Genomic DNA, 17,976 nt, shown 5'->3' with positions numbered 1-17,976 from the left:
CACTGTCCGAAAAGTCGTCAGATAGTTCGTCTTTGAGCTGTCGGATCTGCCAACCATCAGTACCAGGCTCGTCAACTCTACTTCGCCGCAACTGCACACACATCGTCTAAAATCGTAGCCCAATGAGAACTACCGGTGTACACGGCATTCCCCTCTTCAAGGCTCAATTTCCCTATGTTTTCTGCTGCATGACTATCAGAAAACGCTCCTCGCGTCTCAATGTCATCATTGAGAGCCTCGCTTGGTGACGCTACGGGCTGATGTGAGCTCTGTGCCATCTCAGTAACGAGGCTCTCGATGCGGGCAACCCTCTGACGAGCATTTCGGCTCCGTTTGTGAGGTCTATAATCAATGGCATCTTTTCGTTCTTGCTCTGAAGAGCTGTAAATGCACTCCGCGCCGTGGCGAAGGCATGCGCTGCAGGGAGACTGCCTATTGCATCGAAGTCTAGGTTACGTCGTCAGTCGTCCGTCAGTTACTAGTTGACGGGCTTGTCATCTTTCAGCTTACTTGCGGCCGCGGCAGAAATTGCAGCTCAGTATAGGCTTATCCCGTCTCCTGCCTAGATGTGCCGATTGGGAAATCATCGCTGTGATGGTGCTTGTAGACGGATGGATGCGGGGAGTGATGGAACCAAGGGTGATCACTGTGCCAGGTATGGAAATCAGGTGCTTCGCACGGTGGGATGCAAGAATTTGGAATGACGGGCATGGTCGAATACACATCTTAGCTAAGAATTCAGCAAGAATTGGATGAACCCTTAGAACATATTATATCAGAACTCTATTTTGGCTTAGATCATTTCCTCTTACTTTAAGGTTATCAGTGATTCAAGATATGAGGAGGTAGTGATGAGGATGTATTAAGGATAGATAGCCATTTGAAGAGGATCATCAACAACGTAGGATTGTCTCCTTGGAGAACTCGCTGAGGATGACCGCCACCGAGACATTCTCCGTGCTCAATATGTAAAGGCCCGTGACAAAGTCCAGTGTGATGATGTGGTCCGGATGGGTCAGCCCCGGAGAGACGGAGAGTGAGTGGGTCCAATCGCCGGAGCGTCACGGCGGAGCGTCCGAGACGGACGGTCGGACAGTCATCGTGTAAGCTCATTGGTCAATGTTGTTGCAATCAAATCATTGCGACGACTGTCCGCGATGGAATCATGACTTTAATGCCCGCCCATGAACATTTATAAACCAAGTCGGTAAACCCATAGACACATTATGCTCACCAATCTAAGATTACTTTCATCCTTTGCTTTAGTGCCCAAAATGATGCCAACAGAGAAAGTCGATGTGGTCTACCCTTCGGGTATCAGGCTTGGGCTACTCATGACATCCGTCTTTATTGGCATGTTTCTAGTAGCACTAGTACGTCAAACATAACGGAGCTCGTTTACATTGGCGTCTATCCACTAACCTCACTTGCTTGCAGGACAAACTTATCATCTCGACTGCCATCCCCGCCATCACCGACGAGTTCCATTCGGCCAACGATATTGGCTGGTATGGAACAGCCTATCTTCTCACCAACTGCGCCTTCTTGCTTGTGTTTGGCAAGATGTATGTAGTTCTGGACGTCAAGACCACATTCATGGTAGCCGCCGTGCTGTTCGAGGTGGGCTCCGCCATCTGTGGCGCGGCACCCAACTCGATCGCCTTCATCATCGGTAGGGCGATTGCGGGCCTAGGTGCCGGGGGTATACAGTCCGGGGTTGTAAGTCTTCACCCTTCTCGCTTATCATGCTTACTTACTCACATATCATTAACTAGCTCGTCATAATCGTCTATGCCGTCCCACTCCAGAAACGGCCCATGTATCAAGGTCTCTTTGGAGCCGTGTATGGGATCTCCTCCATAATCGGCCCACTGGTCGGCGGTGCCTTCGCCACAAACGTTACTTGGAGATGGTGTTTCTATCTCAATCTTCCCTTGGGGGCTGTGGTGCTAGTGTGTGTCTTCTTTCTGCTTCACATCCCTGAGCGTTCCACCACGGTGAACACCTTGCGCCAAAAGCTACAACAGCTCAACATCGAGGGACTATTGGCTCTTCTTCCTGGTGTTATTTGTCTCTGCCTAGCACTCCAATGGGGAGGGTTCACCTTAAGTGTAAGTCCAAGTCCCAGGCAAAGCCAACCGAGCTGACTATTGATACCAGTGGAGCAACAGCAAGATCATCGCGTTGCTTATCGTTTCTTTTGCCTTGTTGATCACATTTGTCTTGATCCAAATATGGAAACCAGCACAGGGAACGGTGCCACCACACATATTCACCCAGCGAAGCATCGCTGGTGGGTTCTGGGTGAGCTGCTGCGTCGGAGCACACCAGACACTGCTCATTTATTTCCTACCCATCTGGTTCCAGGCAATCAAAGGTGATTCAGCCGTCGAAAGCGGCATCCACCTCTTGCCCATGGTGCTCTCGCTTGTCGTTGCGTCGATCCTCACGGGAGTGCTAACGACTCGTGTCGGGTATTACATGCCATTCTTGATCCTGGGCATCTGCATCGCAGCGATTGGTGCCGGAGTCCTTACTTGCCTTCACGTCGACGCATCTGCGGGTCAATGGATCGGATACCAGGTTTTGTACGGCTTCGGTCTGGGCGCTTGTTTCCAGGCGCCTAACATGGCTGCGCAAACGGTGCTACCTCGGGATGAGGTCTCCATCGGGGCTTCACTCATGCTGTTTGCCCAGACGCTCTTTGGCGCCATCTTTGTGTCTGTCGGTCAGAACGTGCTCAATAGCGAGCTAGCTAACCGCCTTGCCAAGTTCTCGAGCATCGCTCCTCAGCAGATCGAATCTGCTGGGGTGACTGGTCTCTTTAAGATGATCCCGGACAAGTATCATGGGGCAGCTCTGCAGGCCTACAATAGCTCGTTGATTGTCTGTTTCCGAGTCGCGCTCATTATGGCCTGTCTTGCCATTCTTGGTGGTGTTGTTATGGAATGGCGTAGCGTCAAGAAAGAAGTGAGGGAAGAGATTGGTGATGGCGTCGAAATGAGGACTGTTGAAGCATAAACTGCCGGGTAGATGAGATATCTCGGATGGGTTTTGGATGTAAATATAAAGGAGGAACTTGATGGTTGTTATTTCATACATACGAGAATATTAGTGTATTATTAGACAATTTTAGGCAGAGCATGTAAAAACTAGTAGACCATCATTCCAATATTTACCCTTTTCTTCAAAGAAGCATCCATTGAGGTGAAATTCATCAACACACAAAGGTCGTCAAGGAGTGAAACAATCGACATCTTCCAATACATAATTTTATGCTAATGCATATCCACATGTCACCCCACGTTCAAAAGCAACAGGCGGGAGCACCCTATTTCTTATCGATAAGGTCTTGGCGATGGAGCCATGGCGATTGACGTCTTCCGATGGCCTATTTTGGTTCCTGGACCGGCTTCTCGGGAGGGCTGACAAATTGGCGTCACACCACGACAAGGCCAGGACCCGCGGCCTTTAAGCTCTTTTGCTTTAAAGTCCCTCTTTTTCTCTTTCCTCCTGTGGTTTATCTGTTTTACCTGTGCGAGCGGCTATCGATACGTCCCCTCGCTCTGATTGCACCGAAGCTCCGGCCTTTTTCGGTCCCTTTAATCTTGGTCCTTGGTTGCACCACTCGCCACACCCGGCCACATTCTCGCGACAGGAACTCCGTGGCGCCATGGCAGAGGAGCCTAGAGATACTCGGGACGACAAGTCCTCGGCGGTTACGTCCGCTGCCCCTGGCGCGCTGGCCCCTGCGCAGGGAGGAGGCTCTGCTGAGCCGCCCAAGAGGATCCCCAGGGGAGTGGTCCTGGGCCCGGATGGCAAACCGTGAGTCAACGACGCCCGCTATATCCCCGGCACCAGGACTCCCCTCTCGTGTCATATCTTTGTGTCTCTGGAATCGATCTATTCGCTAACCGTGCTATCTCTCTCACCCCATGTAGATGTCGGAATTGCACGTCTTTCGCCGCGTGGGCCGCCCAGACAAAGGACACTCTCAAGCACGAATCTGCACGGACACCAACGGCGACACAAGGGCCTCCGGCCGACTGCCCTCCGGACGTCGAGACACTTGGCCGGAGCACGTGGACTCTGCTGCACTCGATCGCGGCTCAGTACCCGGAGCAGCCGTCCAGGGGCCAGCAGTCGGACCTCCTCAGCTTCGTGGGCCTGTTCTCCAAGCTGTATCCGTGCTGGGTGTGCGCCGAGGATTTTCAGGGCTATCTACATCGCGATGCGCCCAAGGTTGGTAGCAGGGACGAGTTTGGCAAGTGGCTGTGCGGTGCACACAATGAGGTGAACCGCAAGCTTGGCAAGGCCGAGTTTGACTGCTCCAAGTGGGAAGAGAGATGGCGGACTGGCTGGAAGGATGGCCGCTGCGATTGAGCTGAGGCTACGAAACTTCGGAGCTCGACCCGAGAGAAGCTCGGACAGTGTGAGCTGAGGCTACGAGGCTGGATCGCCGGCCGGGCCGGTGGATTCAGGGTCCAGGACAGTGATGTGATTTTTTGAGGAGCCTCGGTGTGCGGTGTACGATATTGGTCTGAGATCAAGGGAAGGGTGGCCCTTCGGGAATGCACACCGGGTGGTTTACTTTGTATGATGACTCTTCGGGGAAGACGTGGCCGAGGGTGGATACAGCCAATGCCTTGAGAAAAAGAGTGGGATATTCTAGAGAGGAGGATAAAAGAGGCCAGCATCGGGAATCAGGACATGGCAAGGACATGCATGGCCGATGTTGGCATTGACGACATGAAGGGACAAGATGGTTGCGCAGCAGGGGCGTCGAATGGATAGAATCTCTTCTCACGATATGTATGATATCAGATACAAACAGCTCCCTTGTATAATACACAATGTACATTGCCGATGGACGTACCTATAGAAAGGGATCCTGGACAGAACTTCTAGAAGGGAACTAGAACAGGGTCTATATCTAAGCATGTATCGAGGTCCTGTCTTGTAGACCGTAGCAGCACGTCTCCCTCGTTCGCCGCACCTAAAAGGAACCGTATCAAATCTCCGTGCTGTTCGGCTCGCAGCTCCGGTGGAAGCATTGACGAGAAATACCCAGCCCTGCCAGACCGTAGCGAAGAACCCAGAAAGAAACGTCTAAAGAACCGTGTGTGCCTGCCCCCTCTCACGTGTGTGTCTATCCCTGCTCCATTCGGTGTTCCCCCTTTGGCTGGTGACGAGGCCACACCGCGATAAGGATGATCTGACAAGGCCTTGTGTAAACACACACGGTACCCGTCTACTGAACTACCGGGCCGCCTTACTGCTGGCCCCCCCCCTGGTGTAACGAGCGGGCGCTGCAGCTTTCAATCTCTGGTTACCTTACCCTGCAAACCGGTCCCCCATCTCGCAGCGCATGCCCGTCAGTGTCTTCTTGTCTCGGGACCCCCCCATCCCTGCGATGACGGGTTCCTGTAACGCGATGTCTAGTCGACCCTCGTAACCTCATACCGACGGCAAGAAGCGGCAAGGAGAGGAAAGAAGAGGTTTTGAGAGTTGGGAGGTTGACCTTGTTTTTTTTAATTGCTTTCGCTGTTCAATGTCCGTTTTCTCGAGACACAATATGTCACCACCAAAGGGCCTTTTACGGATACGATATCCCTGCCTCAGCCCGCAAGTCCCCTCTCTTTTTGCTACGCAGCTGCGAATAGGTGCTCTTTTTGCTCTTTTTTGTTACATACAGTAAGTAGTATGCGTTGTTGTTGTCGTCTCTTGTCCCATCAATGGTCGGGACGATATGCCGCCACCATCTGTTGAGTCAATGCTCACGGGAAGGGTGAATGCTACGCTCCCATGCAAGATGTGCCCTGCTGCTCACTGCCGGAGAGCCATCGGCCGCGCGCATCGTATTCTGCCATAAACCAACTGGACCGCAGATGACGGTCTCGCCATGGTCGTCATAGCCGTTGGCAAAGAGCGCACTTGGACCCCCGTTCCCCAATTGCCGCATCTTGCTTTGGTTGTTTGGGCCTCGACTGGCTTCTAGGCTGCTGCTGCATCTCGTTCGTTCGCTGTTCTGTTCCGTACCGGCAAAAACAACGCCATGGGTTCGTAAATATCCATCCAGTGAGACCCATCGCCGTCCCGTCGGATATAATCATTTATGGCATGGTCCCGGCCCGCGCTCGGCCACACAGAGAACGTGGTCCGGCCTAGCCGAGAAAAGAGTCGACAGCATCGTCAGGGATCTCACATCACATCGGAGCTGGCCCTGTATACCGCAAGATGGGATCGTGGCTGGTTTGCCTCTTGTTTGCTTCGACTCTAGGCCCTTGTTCCTTGCCCTGCCCTGTCCGGCATCCCACCTCTCATGGATGGAATGGATGCTGCCACATCTATCCGTATACTCGAGAGCACAACTTGCGACACCTACAAACGTGCCATGGCATTTCTGGTTTAGAGTACCTGCATCGAGAAAGAAAAAGAAAGAAAAAAAAAGATATGGAGACCTGAGCTGTCTCGATCCCCTACAGCATGGCCCTAGTCTAGTCTGCCCGATTGAGGGACCCGTCAAAGGGAAAGCTTGCATCATATGATTATTGTCACTGTAGAGAGGGAGAAAAAAAATGTGAGAGGCGTCGGTCGCATTACATCACCATGGCTGAAACGCTCACCACTGGCTCGAGGGGGTTCACCTCGCTCTTTCGGGGGCCCGCGCCTGCGCCCGGGAGCGAGCGATGGATCGATCACTCGAGAACAGCGGTAAATGTCATGTCGGACCTGGACCTGATCCCTATCCTATCCTATCCTATCCCTCATTCATGCCCGTTGATGCGTCCCCTGCTGGGTCGGGTCCGATTGCGCTCATATCATGATGGTCTTATTTTTGGCAGCCAAATCAGATTCAAGGATCGATTGCGTATACGCCCGCTCTTTCGAGGTGTGGACGGATTGGATGGATTGGATGGGATGTCCTCACTCAACCTTCTAGAGTAGTTGGCTGCTGCTTTCATCCGTCAGAGTATAAACATCTCACCTCCCCTCCTCCCGGATCCAGCTTCTTTCCCATCTCCATTCTTATCAACCTGCATTCCATCCATCACAATTGTCTTGGTTTCAATCACCCAGACACCCACATCTTCCCTATAAAGCTTGGCTAGCTTCACTTACCTACCCCTCCAAGCTTATCAGCTATCGCCTCCATCATCAATTCCTCTAGATCTTCAACAACCACCATCCAATCTACCCCATCATGAGTACAAGTCAGGGCCAGGGCCTCCAGCAGCCCATCGACGTCGCCGAGTACCTCTTCAAGCGACTCCACGAAGTCGGTGTCCGCTCCGTCCACGGTGTTCCAGGCGATTACAACCTGGTTGCCCTCGATTATCTTCCCGATTGTGGTCTCAAGTGGGTCGGCAGCGTCAACGAGCTCAATGCTGGTGAGTCCTCATCATGACTTCATCCCAACCTCCCCTCAATCACTAACATCTCTTTCCAGCCTATGCCGCCGATGGCTACGCCCGAGTCTCCAAGATTGCTGCTCTCATCACCACCTTTGGTGTTGGTGAGCTTTCTGCCATCAATGGCCTCGCCGGTTCCTTCTCCGAGCATATCCCCGTCGTCCACATCGTTGGCTGCCCCTCCACCATCTCCCAGCGCGACCAGATGCTTCTCCACCACACTCTCGGCAATGGCGATTTCGATGTCTTCGCCAACATGAGCTCTCAGATCTCCTGCAACATGGCCAAGCTCAACAAGCCTTCCGAGATTGCTGAGCAGATTGATAACGCCCTCCGCGCTTGCTGGCTCCAGTCCCGCCCCGTCTACATCATGCTCCCCACCGACATGGTTCAGGAAAAGGTCGAGGGTGCTCGCCTCGAGACCCCCATCGACATGTCAGAGCCTGAGAACGATCCCGAGAGCGAGGACTTTGTCGTCGAGGAGGTCCTCAAGGCCATGTACGCCGCTACCCGCCCTGTCATCCTGATTGATGCTTGTGCCATCCGTCATCGTGTCGTCGACGAGGTGCATGAGCTCATCGACAAGCTCGAGCTCCCCGTCTTTGTCACCCCCATGGGCAAGGGCGCTGTGAACGAAGACCACCCCAACTATGGTGGTGTCTTTGCTGGTGAGGGATCTCATCCTCCCCGAGTCAAGCAGATCATCGAGGATTCGGATCTGCTCATCACCGTTGGCGCTATGAAGAGTGATTTCAACACTGCCGGTTTCTCCTACAGAACCTCCCAGCTCAACTCTGTCGACTTCCACAGCACTTACTGCAAGATCCGATATTCCACCTATCCAGGTGTTGCCATGAGGGGCGTCCTGCGCAAGGTCATCGACAAGGTTGACCCTGCTTCCATGCCTGCGCCTTCCATCCCCGAGGTTGTCAACGAGGTCGAGGAGAACTTTGACAGCTCCGAGACCATCACCCAGGCTTGGTTCTGGCCTCGCATTGGCGAGTTCCTCATCCCCAAGGATATCATCGTGACCGAGACCGGAACTTCCAACTTTGGTATCTGGGATACCAGATTCCCTCCCAACGTCACTGCTCTCAGCCAGGTTCTCTGGGGCAGCATCGGCTGGTCCGTTGGTGCTTGCCAGGGTGCTGCACTTGCAGCCAAGGATCTTGGAAACGGCCGACGAACAATTCTCTTTGTCGGTGATGGATCCTTCCAGCTGACTGCTCAGGAACTGAGCACCATGATCCGACATGGCCTCAAGCCCACAATGTAAGTTGACATTCACATCCTCTCATAAGTATTGAAACCTGACGCTAACTCTTCCAATAGCTTCGTCATCTGCAACGATGGTTTCACGATTGAGCGTTTCATCCACGGCATGAATGCCGAGTACAACGACATCAACGAGTGGAAGTACAAGGAGTTGGTCAGAGTGTTTGGCGGTGAGAAGACCTGCAAGACATTCACCATCAAGACCAAGGACGAGCTCAACGACCTCCTGGTCGATGAGGAGTTCAAGGCCGCCAACTGCCTCCAGTTCGTCGAGCTCTACATGCCCCGAGAGGATGCTCCTCGTGCCCTGATCATGACGGCAGAGGCCAGCGCCAAGAACAACGCCAAGAAATAAATGTGACGGATAGAATGGTTTTTGGAAAATGTTCCTGGTGAACAGAACCAATGGGTTGGAGGAAGATAGACAGTGCCCGGTCACTTGGTCAGGCCCTGGTCTGGGTTAATGGTAATGGCTGATTGGTGCGGGTGCGCATTATAGAATGGCGGTTTGATGAACAGGTCTTTGCCTGAAATTGTAAAAGCGAATATTATTATGAGAATTGATCCACTTTCATTTTTTGAGTGTTTATGATCAAGTTGTGAGTTGAGCTGAAAGATCGTGTGATGAGCAGAGCTGAGGTAGGACGCGGATACACGTGATACGCTGGCACGTCGCGTTGAAAATCTCCATGTATCCACGTACCTTTCAACTTACCAACACCAAAGCTTGCTTCAACATCCTCGTTCCAACACAACTTGATAAGTTTCAAGGCCAATTGCTTTACTGTTATCAAATCCATTTCACAGCATTATGAGTGACGGGGCAAACAAGCGGAAGCAAGGTCCTGGGGGGAGTGGTCAAGCCAACAAGAAGAGCAAGGTAGGCCAGATGAACCGATCCATCCCACATCAAAACCCCTTTCTCCCACTTCTAGGATCCAAATCCCGTTTAGATTACGAATCATTTGTCAGAGAACGAGTGCTGATCATCTTGATAGGGAGGCAGCGCTGGCAAGTGGCAGACGCCACACCAAAAGGCCAAACAGACTGAAAAGGTGGAGTTGGGAAGAACTTTGGAGATCAACGATGCCGGGATCTGGGTCACCTACGCCAGGGGCATGAAGGGCAAAGCTGTGCGGGAATTCAGGGCCCTTTGTGACGAGGTATGTGACTCGTGCTCGTGCATGTTCCATACTGCAATCTCTATTAGAGCTCGGCACATTCAACTGACTTGGGTTAATGCAGTATGGCGAGTCACTGTTTGGGATAAAGCCTCCGGCTGAAGATGGTGAGGGCGAGGATGAAGACGAGGAGCCCAAGGACATTGAAGCTTCTATCCAGCAGGAATTGGCCGACATGAGTGCCAAGAAGCCCAAGACGAAGCAGTTCTTTACACCCATATCAACTAACCTCGACTGCGTCTTCTTCATGAAGCTCCAGAAGCCCGCTGAGCCTCTCGAGATGGTCAAGCGGATTTGCCAGGATGCCAAAGATTGCCCGGACCCAAGACAGCGCAAGGTCAAGTACATCAACCGCCTCACACCCGTCTTTGATACAGACAGGGCAACCGACAAAGGCATCGAGCGCGTGGCGCGGACGGTCATGGCTCCATTCTTTGAGCTCAAGAGCGAGTCAGGAGAGGATACAGCCGAGAAGGCGGCCGCTTCGCAGGATGATGGTGAGGGGCCTGCATCCTGCACGGTAAGGAACAGCCATGATTCGCGGGAATGCTTTGCGTGAAGCTGATCAGGTTCTGCCTCCAGTACGCCATCAGACATACCATCCGGAACCACACCGCTTTCAAGTCGAGCGTCGTCATCAAGATGATTGCGGATATGGTGAGCCCCAAGCACAAGGTCAACCTGACCAGCCCGGACAAGGTGGTATTGGTCGAGATTTTCCAGGTAAGCGGCCCTCGCGTATTGGACCTATGGCGGCATCAAGAAAGCTGACTAGCGTTGAGACGTTCTGCGGAGTCTCGGTTGTCGATGGTAAGCAGTGGGAGGACCTCAGACGTTACAATATAAACGAACTGTACAAGTTGGTCCCTCAGAAGGAGGAAGAGCCCGCAGGAGCCGAAGGAGCCGCCCCCGCCGAGTCGACGTAGGCTCCAGATGGGTCTCGTTGGCAGGCATGTAACTCTGCGAGCCGAGTGCGAGCGATCAACGTGCAAGATGAGTAGAACCCTTTAATTACGGCAACACAACAAGAACCGACCGGGCGTAGCGGTCAGACGGGGTTAGTTGAAAGCCAGCATGGCATTGGCCCATCAAATATTCCATGGCTGTCCACAATGGCATCCCAAAAAGCCATGCTGGCCCGGCCGCGCTTCTGCAGGAGTGTTCTGTTCGTTGGGGTTCACGGCAGCCTCCAGCAGGGAACACCGGTGCCCCCGACGACAGGGTTCCGTTCCCGAGGGAAATAAAGGTCATACGCTGTCACACAAAGGATCGATACCGGTTGGCCCCTCTGGGGCGGGAACGGACATTGGTGAATAGATTGGCAGGCTATTGCCGCCAGAGTTTGTCAAAGACAAAGACACGACAGAAAAGACAATGTGTTTTTCAGCACTCAATATCAACGCCGACCAATCTGCAGAATATGAGGTTCATGGGGACACGCCCCTAGCTACCAAGCTTCGTGCGGCTCGGGTAAAGGCTTGACCGAGATGCAGCTCTAAGAGTATCCCTAGGAGCTTGGCCAGATTGACTTTTCGAAGACTCCCGACTCGGCTACTGAGGAGTGGGACACGGGACGTGTCACTGACGGAACCAAAGATGTGAGATTACTCTGGTTGAAATGAATGAGGGAGGGGATGGTTTGAATGCATCCAACAGAGGCATCGGATCTAGAAAGGCTGTTATACGTGCATTGCATCCAACACCAACACCAACACACGACGCCTTCCAACGAGAAACATGTGAGACTCGGCAGCTAAAACCCGGAGCAATTCCGTGCGGCCCGCATACGGGACGGGTGGTGTTGTTCGGGCCCGAAGACACGGGGGCTTGAAGGCTTTTGACTGGGATGATTTGCTCCGTTGGTCTTGGGGAGGATGCCATTCAGAGACCTTTTGATCAAGCTTGACTTGAAGCGGTAGCCATATCCGCCGTGGCTGGGGCGCCACGACTACTACGTAGTAGAGACCAGGGGGTGACTCCACGTCTGACTGCGAGAAAGAAACCTGCGGTGACGAAAGAGGCGACGTTTCGAAATCGTTCCAGGGTTGAAAGACGGACGGGGTCTCGAGGAGAAAGAGAAGGCGAAAGAAGAAGAAGAAGAAGAAAAGCCACACGAGCAAGAGAGGTTGGCTGGGATGCAGGGTTTCGCGGAATGCGCGCTCAAGTCAGCTTCGCTTGCGGCAGCCAATCATAAATTTCCCGACTCGCTTCTCGATGCACGCCAGAGGCCATCCGTCCCCCATTGTGGGATGGTCAAGGTCCATCAGGCATCCAGCTCTTGTTCTCCAGTTGCAGGGGGCAAGGAAGCAGATCAGGAAGCGTTTTGGTTGTGGCGCATGAGACGATGTGACGCTTCTCGAATGCTCTTCCTCTTCCCCCGTTTCTTCCAAGATGGAAAGATTTGTTTGATGAGAAGGGATTCTCAATTGACGTCGGGCTGAGCCAGACCAGAATGGGAATTGGCCTTTATGAGCGGAGCCGGATCAGTTCCCGGTCCGTGACCCTGCCGTCGATCACGCCTAAAGAGACTACGCTACGTAACGTAACCATGGAAGTTGGTTCGATTGTTGTTGGTTGACCAAGCGAAAGCGAAGCGATAGGTTCTAGTTCTGCAACAGAAGACGGATACAGCACAGAGCCGCTCGGTTGGGTTCAAGGCTGAAGGGGAGGGGGGGCGTGAGGCCAGGTCCCGTCTTCTATCCTGTTAGATCAGGCCAGGCCATGGCCTTGACCACAAGCATCCGCATCTGCATCTGCATTTGCAGTTCGCCCGTTGTATGCTGTGCCCTTTTCTCTTCGGCCGTGTTCCGCTTCCTCCTCTCCGACCCCCATGGAGAGAGGCGTTCCTGGGGGCCTCTTTTTTCCCCAATATTTTTTCAATAACAGCAACTCTCGCTAGCCCGGTTCAGGTTCTAGCCCGCTCCCCCCTTGAGTCGACGACCCTTTGTAAACGCCTCTTCTCGCCTCGGCTTGACTGTTCCGAGGATAGCAGGCGATTCGTCGTGTCCTGTCTGTCTGTCTTTCTCTGACCCCCGGGCCCCTACAGGTCATTCATCATCTCTCGTGCGCCTCTGCAAACGAGACTACCCGCCGCTATATCGTCGTCTATTGACGCCCCCCCTTGGAGACAGCCAGCGACCGGTGAGCTCAGCCATGCATTCTGGGCCCCAGATTTTTCTTAATGGATGGGATGCTTTTACTACACTACTCTCCGTTCCTGAACAGGCACGCCGTCACGTTCTACTGTAGTTGGCGCTTTCGCCTATATCGACCATTTGCATGTCCCGTTGCGCCCCCCCCCCGCCAGCTCAGCCCAGTCTTCGGTTCTCCATTCCGCCCTTCTTCTTGATCGGTCTGTCTGTCTGCTGGCCTGGACTGGACCAACCCAACACAAGCCAACCAGCCCAGCCAGCCCTGTCATAGTCTCGAGGGCTCATGCGTCGTCTCGCTTCTGTCTCGCCCGTCATGGGCGAGTTTCCTTTCTCTTACCGGCGGTGACATTTGCCCCCCCCCCCCCTGTCCCCGTGATAACTTTACTTTGCCTTCCCTCTCCCCGTATAGCAAATCCTCATTTCGCTGTTGGTTCCAAACATCAAACCCATCTACTATATACCCACCCGTCTACTGACAGTACACCCACCCGATATGCGTCTTGCCCCATCTCGACAACTCCTCCTCGTCTAGTCTATACCTCCCTACGCACGAGGCGTTCCCAAGAACCGAAGCGAACTTGCATCGCGGGAGCTAACACGTCGTTCAATCGACCCACCGCCTCGCATCTTGGAGTGTGTGGGCGGCATTGTCGTCATATCCCTTTCCGCGTCCCTGTTGTATCCATCCCATCCCATTCTCGCTCACTCTCGGGTTCCCATGGGTGACTAGTACTTATCTCTCTATTTATCATCACTGTTTTCCTCGGTCTCCTTCCTCTTGGGTCGTAATCGAATACTTGGCGCAGCAAGAAGACAAGGGCTCTTCTCTTCCAAGCGTTCGAGGCCCCCAACACCACGACGGCCGCTTCTCTCGACCAGAACACCTCTTTTTTGTCTCATCCCAGTGTTGCAAGCCAATCCTTGTCAGGCATGCACCGAAGACATAGTCCATCCTCGAATCTCCCCACACCAGACTGTTGAATCGGTCAAGGGGTCAAGCATCCATTCCCCCAGGACAACCCCATCTCTCTCTTGCTGCTGCAGCTGGCGTTTGAGTAGCTCTCAGCCATTCCCCATTAATATCACTAATCATACCCAAACCATCTCGTTCTTATATATCCTCTTCCCCATGACTCGACCGTCGTACCAATGCACCGTTCGGGACGACGGCAGTCTGACCCCCTCGTCCCAGTACGTCGCGCAAACCTGCAACCTTGTGCGCGACAATATCCCCCGTTCGGCCCGAGACTTCTTTTCTGTTGATTCCTCTACCGCTTCTTCCTCTGCTCCGAAATCCATGGCGGCTGCTCCGCCCGAGAGGTCAGTCCTCTCACTCCTCAACGGCATCAGCCCTCGCCTGTCGGTCCAGGAGCTGGAGGTTGTTCCCTCAGCTCGACTACAACGCTTGTACAATGTCAAGGTCACCGAGGGACCTAGCCTCTTGCTGGCTCTACCTCCCCCTACTGTCATGCGACTACTGCGTTCAGAAAAGTCATCTATCGGTTCGGAGGCTGCCGTGTTAAAGTGGCTTTCTGCTGTCGCCAGGGAGAAGAGGACAAGTCCAGCATCAGGCTCTAAGGAGACACTAGGCAGGACCACGGGGGACTCATCAACCAGTGAACGGACGACCCATTCTCTCTCAGGATATCTACCCATATTAGTCCGGCACGAATCAACAGGTGGCGGTCTAGCAACCGAGTACAACCTCAGTCGACCATCACGGGGTGTAGCAGTGTCTGCCCTCTCAAGACCCCTAACTCACCGCGAACGGAGGATTGTGGACTTTCAAGTTGGTCAACTACTCCGTCGGATATCAACACAGGTCTCACCAACGAGGAGATTTGGCATCGCCGCCGATGTGCTGTCGGTACCGCCTTCGGTCGTTCACAACCCAGCGAGACGCCTTGAGGGCGGGTTACACGAGTCGAGGGGTGCTGAATCCTGGAGGGTGGCATTTCACAACCTGATGGAGGCCATCCTACGAGACGGGGAGGACTTGACTATTATGCTCAATTATAGTACTATCCGACGACACTTTTACCGTTTCGAACACCTACTTGACGCAGTGACGGAGCCGAGGCTGGTTGTCTTGGATGCTGGAGAGGACTCGAATACGCTGGTGATACGGCCAGGTGATGGGATCAACAGGAGCCAAGCAAAACTAATATCGGTACGGAAAACCTCAGGAAGTCCGGAACGGGTGGGGATACGATCGGAAGACGAAAGGGCAGTCGAGTCGGATGATGAAGACGAAGGGGAGGAGGAGTATACAATCAGCAAGGGGCAGATCGAGGTAACAGGCTTACGACAATGGAGCAATTGTATATTTGGAGACCCTCTTCTCGCCTCAGTCTTTAGCAAACGGCCACGACCTTCGCAGGACTTTTGGCGTGGATTCGACAAACCAATCCCAGGAGATGAGAGAGAGCCAACCCTCATCGAGGACACCCCCAACGCCCACATCCGTCTCCTACTATACGAGTGCTACCACGCCGTCGTCTCGCTCGTGGGCGAGTTCTACCGTCCTCAAAACGACGGCGGGAAGCGCGAGCTGGCTGCGCGGAAGCACCTCGGCGGAGTGTTGGCCCGGCTGGAGGAGCTGGACGATTCAGGGGGTCAGCGACGCAGGCGCATGAGCGGCGAGATGTCGCCCGCCAAGAGGCCGCGGTCTGGAGAGGATGAAGATGATAGTGATGACTAACGCTAGTGGTTTTGGGACATTGGAAATATTGAGGCGTTTGTGGTGGGTGGGAAATACATATACGACAGATTCCGGTTCATGATACAGCGATTCCAGGTAGAACTCTCGCCTCAGAGCGGAGGGGCCAGTATAGAAGACTAAATGAGTTAAATTCACTTTTTAATACCTTATCCTCACGCCTTTCCCTTTCCTTTTACGGTTCGGCTACCAGCATCTTTATCCACATCTTGACCATTCTCATCATCTTCATCTCGTGGAAGCTGGAATCCCATCATGCCCAGGAGATTGCCCGTCGGACCAGCCATGCCTGCCTGGCTCTTGAAGCTCTCGAGTAGGTTCTTTGCCAGGTTGTAATCGATGTCGACGTCTTGCTCGCTATCCTCGTCCTCCTCAGCCACGTCTGGCAAGGGGGTCGATTGACTGCTTTCACCAGCCTTTGGGCTCTTGTCCTTCAGCCGAGGGCGCTTCTCCTTGGCTGGGTCGAGTTTCAGGGCGCCGTGTGAGTTGAGCTCGGCTTCAAACTCAGTGGTGAGTTTTCGAATCTCTTCGTCTTCTACTTCGTCGTCGCCAGAGCTCTTGGGTGCGGGCTTGGGAGATTCCTTCTTGCCTGGGGTTGGGGTTGAAGATGGCAACCCCATCATTTCCCTCATCATCCGGGCAAATTCCTCCTCATCGAAGCTGACCTCTTTATCCTCTGCATCACTGTCTTCATCCGAAAATTCATCGTCTTCATCGTCGTCAAAGTCCATCTCGTCGAGTTCCGCTCCTTCCACCCCCGCCGAGTCATCATTGAGGAATGCTTCGAAGCGAGAGACGATCTTGCGTAGGTCAGACTGTGTGTTCGCGTCACCAAAGCCCGATTTTTCGCCCTCTTTGGGTGCTCCTCGCTTTCCATCAAGTTCCTTTTCAAAATCTTCGTAGTTGATGTCCATCCAGGCTTCGCTGTCATCACGAGTGGCGTCTCCCCAGGACTTGATATCCTGATCCGTAGGAAGAACATCGTCACCGTCCTCTTCGAGGTCTTCAAGAACGATTGCCAGTTCTCTCACGACCCTACTCTTGCTCTTTTCCGCTTTGGCAGCCAGCATTTCGAATCCACATGTGAGCTTCATTCCGATATCGAGTCTGGCTGTGATTTTATCCGCCTCTCCTGAAGGGGCCTCCTTCTGGGCTTTTTGAATGATATCTTGCCATGTCGGTGGCGCATCAAAGCGCTGGGAACGCAGTTGCGCGAAGAGCACTTTACTAAATCGCACCGAGACTGTTATGATATCCTGAAGCGGGAACACTGGTGGTTCAGTAGGTGAGATGATACGCTTGAGTGCGATGGGATCTCGGAGGTAAAAGGCCTCCACGGCAGGGGCCACGGATTTTGGAAGTGAGTGTAGAACGTATGCCAGCTTCCTGGGTATTGTGACGAGGGAGTGATGAATCGATTCTGTGATATGTGCTGGGTACTTCTCCAGCCTGTAGAAAGCCTCAGCCTCGACGAATGCCGAGTGAACGAGAGCATCTGGTTTCGTCTTGAGAGCCTCAACCGCGTCAGACAGCGTGAGGTTTCGGGGCTTGAGGTTTGCTTCATCCTTGACTGGGATGATCAACAACTTTCCGTCGTGAATCCATGTTCGATTGTTGTCGATTTCTGGGTTGAGCCACCTGGGCAGCACATTGGCTGCTTCGACGAGGAGGAACTCGCCGTCTGTGTCAAATACTCTAATCCAGAGTTTCGGATGAGATTTGGTGAGTTCTCTCAAGATGTAGACAATGAGCCACTCGTCTTCGACAGCGTCACCGTAGTCTGTGATGCCATGAAGATACACCAACCCTAGCAAGGATTAGCTAGTCTATCCAGTGACTTCAGGTGCGGCGCATGCCCTTGCCTTGTTCGTTCTTGAGGGTGAGGTTAAATTCGTCCTTTTGCCAGATGTAATTCCCTGTGAGTGAGGTGGCGAGGTCTATGGCCGACTTTCTCACAGCCTCGATTTGTGAGAGTTGTCTTCGAGCCTCTAGTTGAGGGTCCAACACGAAGAGGAGATACTCTACACAGTTGTCGGGAAGTTGATTAATGGGACCTCCCTGATCTGCCTCCTTGGAGGTAGTCCCTCCCTCAAAGACCGCAGTTTTCGAAGACATATCGAGTCAAACTTGAATTGTCAAGATTACGCCCACCTTCAGCTGTTGACTACAGGGTAAGGTATGCTTCTCGAGAGCTTGGTGTGTCACTCAGCTCAAAGTACGCTAGTCCAAATCAGGAA

At 53.3% G+C, this 17,976-nt stretch overlaps 6 protein-coding genes across 6 annotated transcripts; 5 read left to right on the top strand and 1 right to left on the bottom strand.

Moving 5' to 3' along the window:
* Positions 1-1,274: 1,274 nt before the first annotated feature.
* NECHADRAFT_78630 (uncharacterized protein) lies at positions 1,275-3,021 on the top strand (the record flags this gene model as incomplete). Its single annotated transcript, XM_003051897.1, has 4 exons — positions 1,275-1,373; positions 1,438-1,719; positions 1,776-2,111; positions 2,161-3,021. The coding sequence occupies 4 exons, from the start codon at positions 1,275-1,277 to the stop codon at positions 3,019-3,021; spliced, it is 1,578 nt and encodes a 525-aa protein (XP_003051943.1).
* Positions 3,022-3,673: 652 nt separating this feature from the next.
* NECHADRAFT_92415 (uncharacterized protein) lies at positions 3,674-4,383 on the top strand (the record flags this gene model as incomplete). The annotated part of the gene is made up of 3 exons (XM_003051896.1): positions 3,674-3,718; positions 3,758-3,825; positions 3,942-4,383. 3 exons carry the CDS (start codon positions 3,674-3,676, stop codon positions 4,381-4,383), a joined length of 555 nt encoding a protein of 184 aa, XP_003051942.1.
* Positions 4,384-7,030: 2,647 nt separating this feature from the next.
* NECHADRAFT_99885 (uncharacterized protein) lies at positions 7,031-9,270 on the top strand. Its single transcript, XM_003051895.1, has 3 exons — positions 7,031-7,391; positions 7,451-8,684; positions 8,745-9,270. The coding sequence occupies exons 1-3, from the start codon at positions 7,205-7,207 to the stop codon at positions 9,040-9,042; spliced, it is 1,719 nt and encodes a 572-aa protein (XP_003051941.1). The 5' UTR covers positions 7,031-7,204; the 3' UTR covers positions 9,043-9,270.
* Positions 9,271-9,498: 228 nt separating this feature from the next.
* NECHADRAFT_78627 (uncharacterized protein) lies at positions 9,499-10,794 on the top strand (the record flags this gene model as incomplete). Its single annotated transcript, XM_003051894.1, has 5 exons — positions 9,499-9,567; positions 9,686-9,850; positions 9,933-10,388; positions 10,451-10,591; positions 10,729-10,794. The coding sequence occupies 5 exons, from the start codon at positions 9,499-9,501 to the stop codon at positions 10,792-10,794; spliced, it is 897 nt and encodes a 298-aa protein (XP_003051940.1).
* A 3,523-nt stretch (positions 10,795-14,317) lies between these two features.
* NECHADRAFT_92412 (uncharacterized protein) lies at positions 14,318-15,721 on the top strand (the record flags this gene model as incomplete). The annotated part of the gene is made up of 1 exon (XM_003051893.1): positions 14,318-15,721. The coding sequence occupies one exon, from the start codon at positions 14,318-14,320 to the stop codon at positions 15,719-15,721; it is 1,404 nt and encodes a 467-aa protein (XP_003051939.1).
* Positions 15,722-15,894: 173 nt separating this feature from the next.
* NECHADRAFT_78625 (uncharacterized protein) lies at positions 15,895-17,854 on the bottom strand (the record flags this gene model as incomplete). Its single annotated transcript, XM_003051447.1, has 2 exons — positions 15,895-17,519; positions 17,794-17,854. The coding sequence occupies 2 exons, from the start codon at positions 17,852-17,854 to the stop codon at positions 15,895-15,897; spliced, it is 1,686 nt and encodes a 561-aa protein (XP_003051493.1).
* Positions 17,855-17,976: the final 122 nt, after the last annotated feature.

Source organism: Fusarium vanettenii (assembly GCF_000151355.1).
Source record: "Fusarium vanettenii 77-13-4 chromosome 4 genomic scaffold NECHAsca_3_chr4_2_0, whole genome shotgun sequence".
NCBI lineage: Eukaryota > Fungi > Ascomycota > Sordariomycetes > Hypocreales > Nectriaceae > Fusarium > Fusarium vanettenii.
Note: the sequence above shows the minus strand (reverse complement) of the source record. Positions and strands in the feature narration are given on the sequence as shown.

What these genes read in the sequence shown, in the direction of transcription:
- NECHADRAFT_99885 (XM_003051895.1), top strand. Translation starts at nt 7,205, where the DNA reads ATGAGTACAAGTCAGGGCCAGGGCCTCCAGCAGCCCATCGACGTCGCC. An exon ending in CGTCAACGAGCTCAATGCTG is followed by an intron (nt 7,392 to 7,450) that starts GTGAGTCCTCAT and finishes ATCTCTTTCCAG; the next exon opens with CCTATGCCGCCGATGGCTAC. An exon ending in CATGGCCTCAAGCCCACAAT is followed by an intron (nt 8,685 to 8,744) that starts GTAAGTTGACAT and finishes CTCTTCCAATAG; the next exon opens with CTTCGTCATCTGCAACGATG.